At 43.0% G+C, this 15351-nt stretch overlaps 1 protein-coding gene across 1 annotated transcript in view; it reads right to left on the bottom strand.

The window, feature by feature from the left end:
- Nup188 (nuclear pore complex protein Nup188) overlaps nt 1-15351 on the bottom strand; it is a 76000-nt gene that overhangs the window by 7827 nt on the left and 52822 nt on the right. Inside the window, exons 36-45 of the mRNA XM_065443948.1 lie at nt 13611-13774; nt 11968-12083; nt 10051-10182; nt 7344-7412; nt 5654-5857; nt 5109-5240; nt 4901-4975; nt 4671-4789; nt 2643-2721; nt 1130-1261 (exon numbers count right to left, since the gene is read on the bottom strand). Of these exons, the coding sequence (XP_065300020.1) occupies nt 1130-1261; nt 2643-2721; nt 4671-4789; nt 4901-4975; nt 5109-5240; nt 5654-5857; nt 7344-7412; nt 10051-10182; nt 11968-12083; nt 13611-13774 (1222 nt within the window). The remainder of the gene's footprint in view (nt 1-1129; nt 1262-2642; nt 2722-4670; nt 4790-4900; nt 4976-5108; nt 5241-5653; nt 5858-7343; nt 7413-10050; nt 10183-11967; nt 12084-13610; nt 13775-15351) is intronic.

The following is a 15351-nucleotide window of genomic DNA, read 5'->3' as shown; positions in this document are numbered from 1 at the left end:
GCTCCGCAGCAGACAGAGTGGATGGAATGTGCACAAATAAGTGTAAGTATTAGTTACAGGTAAATCAAAAGTTGCAGATCCACCCAAAATGTGAAGCATCGATTGAGATAGCAAATCAGCAGACAACTATAACAAGTACGAATAGTAGTTTTATGGGCCATGTAAACTCGTAAGCACTCGACTACTAACTACATTAACAAACATGGCGTCAGCGCACACAGGCCAACGTGCACACATCACACTCGATGACCGCGAACACTCACTGTCAAAACGCTGTGTCAAAATGCTGGCGTGAGGAAGCACGGCAGCAGCAGCAGCGAGCGAAGTGACCTTTGTGCTGTCTATTACGTCAATGCAGACTGAGTTGTGAGAACACAGCACACGCAAAGCGATGAGCCATCAGCCCATCTAAGCTCTGCCACCAAAGAGGAACGCTTCCAAGATAAAGGCAGTGCAACCACGCCATATGCAGCTGCTGCCGAAGTACAATGCCCCCATGTCTCCCTTCCCCTCAGTTCCTTGCGTGCAACGGAGGATGGTGCGCTTCCTCCCCATTTTCCTCCCTTATGCGCGTGAGATTGAGCTGCGATCATTGGCTCCCCTTGCATGCTTTCACTCGCACATACAGCATATGGCGCGCGGCAACAGTGTTATCGCCCTCAAACTTTATATGGGACATCATGGCGACAACGACGGAAAAAATGCACCTGAAGTGTCCATATAATTGCTGCTGCAATAATATGAAATCTGAATAACTTTGTGAGTACTTATTTATGACATTTCTACTTATGCTGCACAGATGAACCCTATAAATTTACAAAGCTGTTTCTTTTTGCTGGAATTAAAAAAAAAGAAATTAGATTATGGGGTTTTAAGTGTGAAAACCACGACCTGATTATGAGGCACGCTGTCGTGGGTGACTACAGAAATTTGGACCACCTGGGGTTCTTTAACGTGCGCCTAAGTCTAAGTACATGGGTGTTTTCGTATTTTGCCCCCATTGAAATGCAGCCACCGCAGTCCTTTTGCTGGAATTCTGGGAGAAGAGCCGGCAACAGCTATCACTGTAAGACTGCATAAGACACAAGGCTGGGCTGAAATTGGCCAGACATTTGGACTTTCTAGGTACCTTAGTAAGTGACTTGAGGCATAACTGCGCAGCTGACATGAGGGTTCCAAATGTCAGGTTCTCCTCCTGCTCCACTGATGGTGACTGAAATGACAGGTGGGCTATCGGCCGCCACTCGTCAATGTCCAACGCCTGTGACAGACAATGAAAGCACCAGCTAAGCACTCGTGTAAGAATGCACATTTCATTTCACAGCCTTCTTTACAAAAGCAAAAAAAAAAAAACTAGAACAAGAACAGATAATGCTGTGCATTAAGTAAAGCTAGTACTTTCTCGTGAGTTCACAATATTGAAAATCAGTTGCACAGCACTAACTGCTGTAGGGTGAGATTTGTGGGCTTCTTGTGAAAAGCTGAAATTGGCATCTAAAGTTAAAGAATGCCTTTAATATACGCACACTTCTTGACTATAGGTTCTTTTAGATGGGAGGCGAAATGCCTCACATCTCAAGGCAGCCTGTAAAGCTGATATAACAGAAATGATAACTCTTAGTTGCGCATCTGAATCGATGTAGCCTGCACAACTTTCTCACAGGAAAGTCCACGTGCAGAGTGTTGTTATTTTAAGGAGATGGATGGCAACATGGCAACATTTGTCTTTGTAAGAAAAGCTCATATGATGTCAGAATCTGGCTTTCTCTCAACAGCGGCATACTGTTTGTACTTAGGAGCACAGGAGTGGTATGGCGTGAAATCGCAACAACCTGCTGGAACAGTTTATTGCTATTGCTTCCTGCTGAGGCCCGGTGCAACTTCATGGCAATGCACATCATTCCCTGCTGTGAAGCCACATTGCAGGACAAAATTTGCGCATATAGCCTGTGCCCCTGGTTTTTGCCCTGCAACACCTTTTCTTCAAAGCCGAGAAACACACTCGAGCGAGTGCGATGCCTTTCAATGAATATATTCCCAAAAAAATTTTCGAAAAAAAAAAAGAGACCTAATAATAATGGAGGCATAAAAAGCGCAATGTTTACTTTCCACCTTCTGCATCAGCACGTTTCGTTTAGAGTGATAGCAATGACCTGTTTACTGCTCCTTTCCACAGAGCACTTATGGTAACCATTCAAGGTTGGCATCTGACAAAAGCATCGAAGATCGAGAAAGGCATGCTGACGGGATGGGTGGGACATGTTAACTGCCACTTTCTAGTTTTCTAGAAGACTGGAAATTGAGTAACTCGTGATCATGAACAATTTCCCATTAGCTGTGTCCATGGGCTGTCGAACCGTCTGTGACTTCATCGATTGTGGCAAAAATAGGGGCTTTGAAATCTGAAAGAGAGACCAAGCGATCTTCATGCAAAGTGGTGGGCTTCCTGCTGCAATAAACCAAAACAAATTATATCCAGCTATGATGTTCACGGCAGCATTGCCTACAGATTGCGAGCATTTTCTCACCATGTTCAAAAAGTGTTGCAGTGCCTGCTTGTAACTTCATAAATTGCTACAAGTTACTCGTAGCAAGAGTAATACATGCAGCAAAATATGGTACAACAGTGGCAGACTAGTTACCTGATCTGATAGGGCTTCAGGCACGCTTGGACTGAACTGTTTACAGCAGCACAAGCAGATGAACAGCAACTCCTGGAGCCTTGGAGAGAAGAGATCACAGTCACTTTGCAATGTTTGTTTTGTAGGCAAGTGTAAAAGAAATTCCTTCCAAGCGCGTAAAAAAAAAAGTGCAAACTCAAAAAGCTTGAGCAACTTCTCGGAACACAACAGCTACTGAGTACCCAAGCTTGGATTAGCTTCAACCCTTCTTGAATTGGTGAGGAGCATAAATGTAATGAGCAAAAGTGTGTAAAGTGTGAACAGACAATGACTACAGTTGTCAATTTGCTTCTAGTTGCAGTTTTTGACACTAGATGGCCTGTGTATAGTCTTTCTCTTTATTTTCGAGTAATGGAATGCTTGCACTGGAAACACGTTTTGTCTGTGCACTACCATTCTGGGTAATGGGACAACTTTTGTCATTTCCTGTGATATGGAAAGGATTAACTAAATCTGCAGTGTAGCTAGTGCACTCACTGAAGCGTGAGAATAAGGAAACAAAAAGTGGCAGAGGTATTGCAAAGTTGCAAGAAAAAACAGGCAGCCTTTCGAGTGAAATTATGGGCTCTCATCTGTGTGTGAAGTAGTAGTATGCAGTTAAACCTCGACACAACAAAGTTTGCAAAATCGGCAATTTGTTTCGTTATATCGGAATTCTGTTATATTGAAATTTGACTTTTTATGCAAATAAGTAGTCACCCATGGGTTCTTCCTGCACAGAAGGGGCCAGGAAACTTTCAGAATTATTGGGCAATCAGGAAAAGCAAACTTGAATCAGAAAAATATTATTGAATTTGAGAGTTGGCGATGAAAGGTACGGTTTCATGTCATGTCGACGACATATTCACATCGCCGGTGCGAAGAGAAGTTAGGCACGCTTTCGCGTGCACGGTGCCCCCTATCTGGTAGTGTCGTTTGCAGTGGGACGATGCTATCATGAAAAGCCCTGGCAGTGGGATTCGAATGCTTCGTATACCTCTAGCTTCAGCACGTCTTCGAAACCCGAGATTAGGGAACCTCCAGTACTAAACACCTGGGAAGACAGCGCACATGATGCCACGCCATCTCGGCAAGCCCGCTCTTTGCACACGCGGAAGATCACCTCTAAAACAGGGCACGCTGACAGACATGCGCCGTCACAGCTGTGCTAGAAAAAGGAGACACTGGCCAACCTTCCCCCACTTCCTCTCCACCTTTCCCCTTGATTATGCAGGAAGACGGCGCTAATCAGGCCACCACCCTTATCAGCTCACCCTTGCACACTTTCACTCAGATCTAAAGCACACAGTGTGCGCGGCGTGATTAGATGTTATCGCACTTGGACTTTATGAGGAGCATGATACTGCCTCATTTCGGCAGCCATTCTTGGTGACACGGTGCTTCAACCATGTGATCATCTGCATCCGCACTACTGTCTCGTTATTCCTTTGCGGCAGCAGTGATGTTTCCTTATATTTAAATCGTGTACACACTTCATTATACTGAGGTTCTAAATACTACATGGTGTTCCATGGACAAGAAGTTATAAAAAGTTGAAACGTACTTCATTATATCGAGAATTTCGTTATATTTGAGTTTGTTATATTGAGGTTTAACTGTATTTGGCTACCTAGCAGCTAAGCAAGTGTTTTCCACGTTTATAATCACTGTGAGACCTATTGACATCAACTTCTGTGCCTTCCTCACCATGTACGGTGTGGTGCACTGTTAAGGGGAATGCATAAGCATGCCGCACACATTGTGGGTGTACTCAAGCTGTGAATGCTGGCTAAAGCGGTGTTGAGATGCTGTGCCGATTTGTGGGATCTACCTGATCAGCCACAGTTTGTCTGCTGCAATGATGGGTGCTTCCAGCCCTGTCAAAGAGAAAGGCTTTATTGTCTCCCACACTTGTGTGTTCCCTTTCACAGTGAACCACATTGTACAACTCTTGGCAAGAGCATTTGCAAGCTTACTTAAGCTACGGTGATGAGAGGAAATACATCTCACTTTTTTCTCGCTTCTGTCAGCTTGGGTGATGGATCAGCAACATCGTCGGTCGAAAGCTGCCGCCTGGGCTGGCTGCCCTGCTCTTCAGAATGAGGTTGGGCGGTAGACTGCTTCTTGTACTGCGTTGAGGAAATGGAGATCGCAGAGTTCTAAGTTTTAGTTTCTGAAACAACAATTGGTGGTCCCTTGAAGTTTGAATGAAAGGGAAGTGACTGCACTGCCGGGGTTACCTCAAGCATATGCTGCAGAAGGGTGGGTCTGCACAGGTAGGCAACTGCTGAAGACGTCACGCAGCAGATGCTTCTCTGAGAGTACAAAACAGGAGAAAACAAAGTAATTAGTGGTTGAGTGCTGCTAGGCCTGGAAGGAAGATTGCAAGGAATACTAGGATGCAAACAATCAAGTATAGAGAGCGGCAGTGCTAAGCAAATGGCTTACCATGAGCATCATCAAGGGATTTGTTTGGTTGCACGGATACATAGTCCGTAGAGAAGCCACTTTGCAGACAAGCCAAGATGTTACCAAGGCTTCCTCAATTTGTGTTGGGTTGGAACGGACTTGCATAAGGCACTGTCAAAAAATACAGCAAAGCAAAGAGAAAAGCACACGCTGAACTCTGGAGAGACAACAAGACTGAACCTCTACAAGACTAGAGTAGGCCTCCTGCAAGCCATGTTATTACACAAATAAAACCAGTGCAAAAAAGATGATGACGTTGGCAAGGAAGGCCACAGGCCACATGCTGGACTTACAAGTCCAGGATTTCTCCTATCACCTTCTTCCCCCTTGTCCTTATCTTTTTTATCTTCATCTTTTTACGATCTTGTTACAACTTGCAAAGCTGGCAAGGCAAACGCTGTACTTGTAACTTGTAAGTCTCGGTTTTCATGTTGCCTTTTTCAGCTTTGTCCTTGTCGTATTTAGGCTGATTTCATATCTTTAATAGCTCTATGGTTCACCGCTGGAGGAGTGACTTTACTCACAGCATAGAGTCGGTCCACATGCAGCGCCATGAACCCCAGGGCACTGTCGAGAAAGAAGTAACGCTGCATGTGTAGCAGCGCTGTCACCAGCTGCACCAGTAGCCGGTACACAGTCAGCCAGCCCTCGTCGCTGCCCTGGTAGCAAGCCGACAGGAATGGGCTCACCTGGTCCATCAGTCCGCAGCACTGCAGCGCCTCGGCCATCTTGAAAGCAAATGTGAAATAAATGTGATTACTGTACTTCTGCGTATATAACCCGCACCAAAGCTTCAAAGAAGTTAACAGTAAAGTCTTGTTATGAGTTATTTGCGAATTTCGCCTTGAGATGTGGCTGAGAGACGCAGCACTGGCGAACTAGAACTCGGATCACCAAGAGTTGCACTCAACCGCCATCCTTTCGACCACGGCAGAAACTGAAGATTATCAGCGTCGCCGAAGAGAGGGTTGGAACAGAGCTACTCGCTGAAGATACGGCGTGAGCGTTGTTGCATGCACTTATTTTCGAAGGTTATACGTCCAGATTTTTTCTTTCTTTCTGGGCTGTCGTAAATGGGGGTGTGGCTTACACGTGGGAAAACACAGTAAAGAAACACAAAAGGGAAACACTTAAGTCTGTTTATACCGATGAAATAGTATTTCAAAACTATATTTTCATTAATTTCGTGGTAATTGGTTGATTATCAGAATACAACATAAAAGTCCAAAAGTTGCATATGAAAAAAATTTTTTGCCAGAAATCTGGCCACGACACGTCAGTGTGACGTCATGAAAGTATTTTTTCATATATGGGCCATAGTGGCATAGCAAAAGTTTTCTAAAATTGCCACATTCCACATTTGGCTCTAACGCAATACAATGTAGTCTGTCTCTAGGGACCAGCAGATGCTGTCAAAATTCATGAAATGGCATGCTGGTGTGGGAACATCAAGGTGGCGTTGGCACCCGTCTTCCGTTTTTACGTCTCTTCTGGCTTATCAAGTCTCCTCTCACAGTAAAGGTGGCACTTCCTTTGTTATTATACAAGCATAACTTACTAATACAGTTTAAACAACCTTTTCCTTTAGTGCGCCTTTACCTGGTGGACTGACTGGGCGACTTTTACGAACCAAAAATGCATCAGGGCTATAAAGGATGTTTTGGCAGAGAAATGACTAATGACTGCAACTTAGTAGTTCTCTTAATGTGTGTTAAAAACATGAAAAACACTTAGCACACTGGCCGCTGTGGCCAGAAGTGCTCAACATCAGAGCACAAGTCAGTACAAGACTTGGTGAGCTGGTATGCATTCTTTCCAGGATGTGCAAAGAATGGAACAAGAAAACGAAAAATATGAGAGAAATGATGCCAAGAAAAAATAAAAATAAAACGGTAGCAGTCGCATGTGCACACCTGTTTCAGCTGCTAAGAAAGAAAACTGGACAGATAGAAGAAAGAAAAGAGAGGGAGAATTGCCTGCTCTAATCCTCAAATGATTTCTGAAATATAAACAGCAGCCGTGCAAAAAAATATTCCCGTTCATCACATGCTGTCATCCATTCAGACCGATCGCTGTACTCAAATGATCCTCGACTTAATGTTCGCCCTGCAGTCCACTGCTATCCAGTATCTTGTGTCAAGGTGGAGTGTTGAGTTGAAGAATGTTCTAAAATATGGGGTTGACTGTTTATCCTACCAAGGTATAATCCCGTACCTGAGGTATAGCCGTGAGTGCAAGAAAGAAATGGCAGATGGCTTGGGCTAGGCGACTGTCCTTCATTGCCTGCAAGTATAAATGAGGTCATTGTTCATCAGCACGTGAAAATACCAAGGCAATTAACAAGCCGAACTTGCTAAAGCTATTTCAAAGCTCTTACTAACATACGGGGTGTTTTAGTGATGACCACCATCAATTTGAATTAAAAATCACGATTTGAAAATAAATTTATTTTTAATTGCTGTGATCGACAGCGCTAGCAGACACCTGAAATTCTGCAATAATTATCAGTAAAATATTTAACTAATATTTACTTATTATCTTGTTAACATAATTTACATTTCGGCACCTGTTAGAATAAATAAAGGATCAACCAAATGTTGACGCTAAAGAAGATAAGGTCAACATACATAGTGGTTCCAATGATTTTATGTTTGAATGTTGATTATATCTCTCTAATCCTGTATATTTCTGTACCATTTTCATGTTAATTATTCACTGATCTCGTATATTATTTGTGTCGCATTTCACGCGCCATTATGTTGATTTTATCTACTTTAGCGCCGACTCTTGGCTGACCCCTATTTAAAATTTTTTTTTTTTGACCAGGAGACCAGGTGGGCTGATTCCAAAGAATTTTTGTTTGTTTGAACATACTGCAAGCACAAAATGGCCCATGCAGGAGTGGTTACAGATGCGGCAAAAAATCAATCAATCAATTAAAAAAAAGCAATCATGACCAGAAATGAATGGTTTGAACTAGAGTAACAAAAGATTCCGCAGAATTGCAACACACGACGCTGTTACGTAAGCTGTTCCAATAAGAGATTTCTGAGGGAAATAACGAGTATTTGTGTGTGTGTTAACATGGCTTGAAGACTTGTCAAATGGTTATACTGTCGTTAGTTCTTGATCAGGGTGGGAAAGGGTAAATAACGAGGCTGTGGAATTTTGAACTGGCCATGGTACAAAAGCTAAATTAATTTTAGCTTTGAAATCGCTCTTCACTGCAGAAGTAGCCCTAAACTTGCCTTCATTATTACATCTGACACTGGATTGTCTTGAACAATCAGATGGTGCAGTCTATGGTGCAATGTGGTTAATTTTCAACTCTATTTGGCGATAACTATGCCAAAACCATTATTTTTTACTCACCGACTAATTCTTCCTTTTTGGTGCCTTCCAGACACTAATGCCACATGTGAACCCTACTTAGTCCAAGCGAACTTCCTCCATTTCCCAAGTGTGCCGTATGGCAATTTTGCCTAAACATGTCTATATTCATGGTGATGCATGTTTTACAAGGGTATAGTGCAATGTGATTAATTTTTGAGTAAATTGGTGCTAATTACATCTTTACTGTTCGTTTTACTTATGCTGAGACTTATTCTCGCTGCTTGTCTTGTTTAGATTGACATTTTGACACATTCTGCAACACTAACGTGCTCGAGGTACAAAAGGGCCTTTTTTTCTGGGAGTAGTTACAAGATACCTAGATCACAGATATGCCGAACCCGTGTTGCTTAGGCTAGGAAGATCTTGCCTTTAATAATTACAGTTTAATGTCCCCAAAATAAACACACCCACAAGCTATAAGAGACGCTGTAGCAGAGAGCTCTGGACTTATATTAAGGAAGTGGCATTGGGCTTTTTTAAGATGGACATGAACAAGAAGCACTACACCAGTTTAGACTGAAGTATTGGTTCAATACTTTATTTTTGTTAATTTGGTGGCAATTAGGTTGATTATAAGAATAAAAAATGAAGGTCAACATTTCATTTTTTTCTTGTCACACCAAAATGCGAGCACTGGTATATCTGTGCGACGTCACCAATTTCAAAGGCTTTTTTTCGGTTTTGAATCATTCTTGGTAAAAGTTCTGAAGCTTGCTAAATTTAGTCTTTGGCTTTTTTAGAATACAGTTCAGTCCAACTTCACTGAAAAACGTTGACCAGGCCTGATCAGACGCCATAAAAATTTATAACATCATGGTGAGCTCGTGCAAGAATTTAAATGCAGGATCTGCACTTGTCTTTTCTTTTTTAATCTTTTCTGGCTTGCCAAGCCTCCTTCGGCAGTAAGGGAATAACTTTTGGTATTCTTGGATGGTAATTTATTGATACAGCTCAACTTAAGCTTGTCTCTTTGGTGTTCCTTCAATGTGCACATGATGCTTGACACACCAGCATTTTCTTTACTCCTCCCCTATTGAAAAGTTAGCCATTGCGGCTGGGAAGCAAGGGACGAAACCTGCAACATCTTGCCGAGCAGCAGGACAATGAATGCAGCAACTGAATGACTATTATGGGCCACCTGTTAGGAGCATCAAACTGGAGTTCACAAGTTTGCAAAGCCAATCCTGAAACTAGCAGCAAGATTTTTGTCCTCGAAACCCGTCATTAAAGCATTGTTGACCCGCACAGCTTTGTGCTTAAGCAAGTAAGGAAGGCTTTAGTAAAGCGGGCTATCAACAAGTATTGTAACAAGTTAGATGATGCGAATCTCAATATGGGTGCTAAAGACAATAGGGGATTTCGGTTAGACATCTTATTGGCAATTGCTACACAGTCAATACTGTGTGCCCCACTAATCATTCTGCCTCACGTCCTTAATTCAGAATAGCTGGAGATTGTTGACAGTGAACCAACCAAAGAGACTATGGGCATTACCAATTGCCATCTCTTCAATTTTATCAAACCTGACCTGTAGTGATGCCTGCAATAGGTTCGTCAGCTGGGCGACAACCAGGTTCTGCTGAAGTACAGGGATGCAGCCAGTGTTGTTCTCAGAAAGCGACAGGAGATCCTTCAGGAAGGTGGTCAACGTGGTACACACCTGATGGTCACACAGAAAGAACATAACAGGTGAGCAATAACATTTTTGAGACTGCAGCTCCTCGCAAACAACGTTTTAACTCCTAACAAGAAACTAGATAAGCACTGACGACCTCAGTCACAAAGTGGACTTTCCAATGCATCCAGCCTTCCAGAAAAAACGAGGAATGTTGTTTCTTTTTTTGCCTTTAATAGTACTGTCATTCTGCCTTTAAAGGCCGACTGCAGAACAATTTTAGACCATATAAAAGGCCTAATTTCAGATAGTGCAGATAAAGAACAGAACAGACTTCGTGCAAAATCTTATGTCCGAAGTACAAGGTGGATGTATCAGAAAAAGCTCACAACAGTAGACATTTTTACTAATATAACTGCAAAATATGCCATCATTACTTTCTCACAGAAAACTGCACAGAACCCAGAACATTGAGAACTGGTGTTGCCACTTGGCATGACTTGAGAAATTGAGCAGCACCCACAGCACACTGAACATCTCAGATGCGATGTGCTGAGATATGTGCTATAACCACTAAGCACCAGGTCCATGATTTGCCTTAGACAATTACCAGCCAAGTAGGTTTGCCAATATCACTTTAATGGTATGCTACTATACATACTACTCATTCATAATCAAGCCAAAGTGAAATTTTGTTGCGCTTGGCCTTTAAAGTTGAAATTACAAATGATTTCAAAATGCCCAATGCACTATTTTCAACAAGAACAGAGTTCTTGTGAGAAGCGGAAATGCTGTAAACCTGGGACAGGGTTACTGCCACCACTATGCCTGCCAACCTCCGAACATTACAAATTGTAAAATTTCATAAAGAATAATGGAGTAGGGGAATAGTATGCTTCTTTTTATAAGTCTGTCCTGAGGCCACCCTTTCTGTGGGATACAGTAGAATCTGATGCAGATGTTCTGGAAAAAAAAATATGAGAGAAAAAACAGGTTAATCGGGGAAATGTACAATCCGAAGTTGCTAAAACAATGTGACATACTCAACAGTACTTGACATCTACGTAAATGCGTAGTGCTGCGCAAATTGTTGCAGGATGAGACGCTGAAGTGTGCCATGCTGATGGGGTCTGAGCGGCCTGAGACGCATGTTGTGGTTTTTTTATTGTGCAGCGTTTTAAGACGGTGACACCGGAATACAATGTTCATGATGCCCATGATGCCGCCAGAGTGAAATATGACTCTCACTTCGCGCCGCCTGCCGCAGGGAACGATGACACGTTTGGGTTACTGCCTATTAAAAGCACGCAGTATGCTTGCAATGGCCGTACACCCCGCGCGCTGTGAAACAGATAGGTGAAGATACTTATCGCAATAAGATTGGCGGCGATACCTGCAAATGCGGAGTGTGACGTCCTGAGAGCAAATTTTCTGGGTACTGGAATAGGAAACTGAGCTTGCCAATGTTTTCACATCAGACGGGTGGGCTAGTAGTGTGGGGAAGCTGCTGTGGCGAGCAGCCACCGCTCTCAATTGCGCGTGGCCTCCTGCGTTTTCTTGTTTACACGGGATCTAGCAGATGGAAAACGTATCCCACAATAGCGGGTTGACAATGTACTGAACATTGGTGCCGAAAGATAGTGTTTTCTGGGAATGTATTTCAACAGCTTTAAAACATTTTCACAAACGGAATTTATTATTCTTCAACCTTAATCCAACATTCATAAAATTGTAGAATGAGCTGAAATTTGCCAACATTACAAAACCTTTGGGAGAGTTGACAGGTATGTACTAGCCTACCGGCTGCCTTGAAGCAAAAGCAGGACATACCTGGACTGAGAGAGAACTTGGTGACTTGAGGCCTTCCTCAACACACTTCCTCCCATAGAAGGTTAGCAGAGGACACAGAGATGCCACCCATGAATGCACGTTCAGCTCATGTTCCTCTGTAAGAAGCAAAAGAAAAGTCACTTGCTTACAAAAAAATGTCCCTTATTTTACAGCAGCAACTGCTAATGCCTCTTTCAGTGGCAGATCTGGTTCTCATTGTCTGTCTAGCCACAAAACCCTTACATTGGCAGATACACACCTCTACATGACAGGAATTGCGAAAATCTGAAAATGTGGTGTGCCTCCAATGAATGCACTACTAGGGTGTCAAGTGAAGGAAAAAAAAGAACACACAGATTCGCCTGGCATCATTACTAGCTAAATGCTAGCAGCAAAAGTATTCAAAGTGTTACAGCACTGTATCTCAGCGTGAACTGCAGGCGTGCAGGAGAAAAGGGTTAAAAAAAAAGATACTACTGTGTGCATTCATAGCGTGCACGGCCAGCCACACATAGCAGAGTAGTCCTGCTGGCATTTCTCGCCTGAAAGTTTACAGGTGGTGTGCCAAGTTACCAGACTGTCGCTGCATGCATGCTGACTGCAACAAATACGCCAAAGAGAAAAGCAACATATAAGCACAAGTCGATGCTGTTTTAGCATGGCACTTTGTGATTTTCCAAAGGTGGCCCATTGCATTTGTTCTTAAATCTACTTTAGTTACCAGGCCTGAGTTGCGGTTATTCGAATGGTTTGTGCCAACATTGCTCATGCTGCTCATCTGGGCCGTAATTCCTTTGCATCCCTTGCAAAGCTGCTGGTTACGCAGTTCATACACAGTGTCGCAATGGTATGTGTCATCATCATCATCAGCCTACCTAAGATTCTGCACGATCATTCCATTTCCGGGCAATTGCAATTAACAGTCACACCTGCTTTGTGTCATCCGACGATGTCCTATGCTTGCATGTTTCCGCACTTCTACCCATCACCTTTCCACTTCCTGAAGCAGTGATGTCTCCAGAATGCCATAAACTGTGATGCACTGTTGCCGCAGGCTAAGCATATAGAATAATGCACTTTTGAACGAGCTTTCATAATGATAGTAAAGCGCTGTCATTGCAAACTATGGCAACTTGTTCTATCGCCATCTCTTGATGACGGTGACGATGGCTCTGATGGTCGGTTGTTACATGGCTGCTGCCTGATACCAATTCTTTACTAGGGGGTGCCAAAAGACAGTGGTTACTTGCATTTTATTCGATTGTGAACATTTCCTTAGCATCAGGACTCCCAAGAGTAGCTTTGGGTAACGCCTCCCCCCCTCTCCCTGCAGGTATCCCATTCAGGGTTAGCCTCCAAACAAACATTATGGAAGCAAAAATGCACCCATTGCAGAATTTGTTATGGCACTACTTTTGATGCATCAGGTTCTATGGGACACAAATGGGAAATAACAAACACTTTGTTATGCCGGAAATTTCGATGAACCAGTATACTTGTATTCATTACGCGGCGATTCAACTGGTATATCAAACGGTTGTTAGCACGTCATGCTGTCGCTTACATCCCATCATTGCGCTACCTGTCCCACGTCGCTAAAAGTAGCCGCAAGGTCTATCCAGTCAAAAGTGCAGTGGTCTAACCTTTGTTGGCTGTCAGCTGCTGCTTCAGTATCTTCACCATGGAAGCACCAATGGCGCTTAGCACAAGAGCCAGCCGGGGATGAAGCGATGTGGTGCCATTTTCCAGGATGCAGAGCACGGTGCCCATGCTGCTAGCCCATTCCGATACCGTAGACGTGACGCCACTGTTGTGGAATAAAAAGGAGACATTGCTATGTGTTGAGAACATGCTGTGAAACTGCATTGATATGTTGTTAGCAGAACAGCTGCAAAAGACTGTAAGTGCATGAAAACGTAAATGTCAGGAACCCTTCGAAATGAATGAAGGCTCCGTGCAGTGTAGTTTCAAGTTTGAAATAATTTCTTTCGAGAAAGCTGGCCTTCACAGACTGTGGAATCTCAGATTGACGCAAGTGGAAGCGTTGCTCCTGTTTTTGCCGATGATCAAGCAGTCCTTAACTTTCCCAAGGAATAGGTGCAAATGCTACTAGGAGAAGACAGCGATCATGACAATAGTGGCGTTCCATGGGTGCCAAGCTTGTGGCATAGGAAATCTCACACATGAAAATGAGAGCATCCAATCAGATTAAATATGCTTCTACGACAAACTGCACATTCCTTGTGCACGCTACTAGATTTGTATCAACGTCTTGTGAAAAATGCAACATTAATTTAAAAATTACATTCTGGGGTGTCAGTACATGCCGAAATGATGATCTGATTTTGAGGCATTGGTTATTTACTTGGTGAGTGGGTTATAAAACTGTGGACAAATTAAAAATGTATTAGAGGGGTCACCTGATATACAGGGTATACAACTGCAAGTGCCACCCACAGCAGTTAGAATGATATGAGGGTACAAGAAATAACAAGGAAACAGAACAAAGGACAACCTAAGTGTAACAACAAATCGCAATGTGCATCAAATTTCTCACCTGGTGCATCTGTGTTTACAGGCGCAATAACTATTTTGCCCCTTCCCCAAGAGCAGTTAAAAATGTAAAGTATCACTTAAAAGTGAGTGCGAATATCCATTTTTTGGTTCGAATAGTCGTGAGAACATAGAACCTTGACAAAAGAGCCAGATGTTGAAAAATATAAGAAAGGTTGGTTCTTAGCTTGCAAAAAAGAAAACAGGTTCATTTCTGGAGTCTGTTTATTTTTAAAGTGCCATTATTAAAAAAAAATACATTATGGGGTTTTACGTGCCAAAACCACTTTCTGATTATGAGGCACGCTATAGTGGGGAACTCCGGAAATTTAGACCACCTAGGGTTCTTCAACATGCACCTAAATCTAAGTACACGGGTGTGTTCGCATTTCGCCCCCATCGAAATGCGGCCGCCGTGGCCGGGATTTGATCCCGCGACCTCGTGCTCAGCAGCCTAACACCATAGCCATGCCATTATTCAGGTATTTTCATGCACAATGCAAGTTCAACATTTTTATAACTCCAGCTGCACAGAAAATTTATTCACAAGTTCTTGCTACCTGTAGTGCTTCAGTCTACTTAAAATTTTATAGTGGCTGAGCCTGCGGGAGTGCTTTGCGTTCGCCAGTTGTGCGTTGTCATGATGCTGTGAAGTGCAACCTTGTCTGCATGATTCCAGCAGTTTATGGTGTGTTGCGAAAATTCAGCTTGATGCTTTCCATCAACGTGCAGGCTTAACGCATTTTGCTATGCAAGTGCCCAAATGAAACATGTTTTAATTATCAGTAAAATCGAGGTCCAGGTTATATGTTAATTTTGACTTGAGATGTG

This window comes from Dermacentor albipictus, chromosome 5 (genome assembly GCF_038994185.2).
Source record: "Dermacentor albipictus isolate Rhodes 1998 colony chromosome 5, USDA_Dalb.pri_finalv2, whole genome shotgun sequence".
NCBI lineage: Eukaryota > Metazoa > Arthropoda > Arachnida > Ixodida > Ixodidae > Dermacentor > Dermacentor albipictus.
Note: the sequence above shows the minus strand (reverse complement) of the source record. Positions and strands in the feature narration are given on the sequence as shown.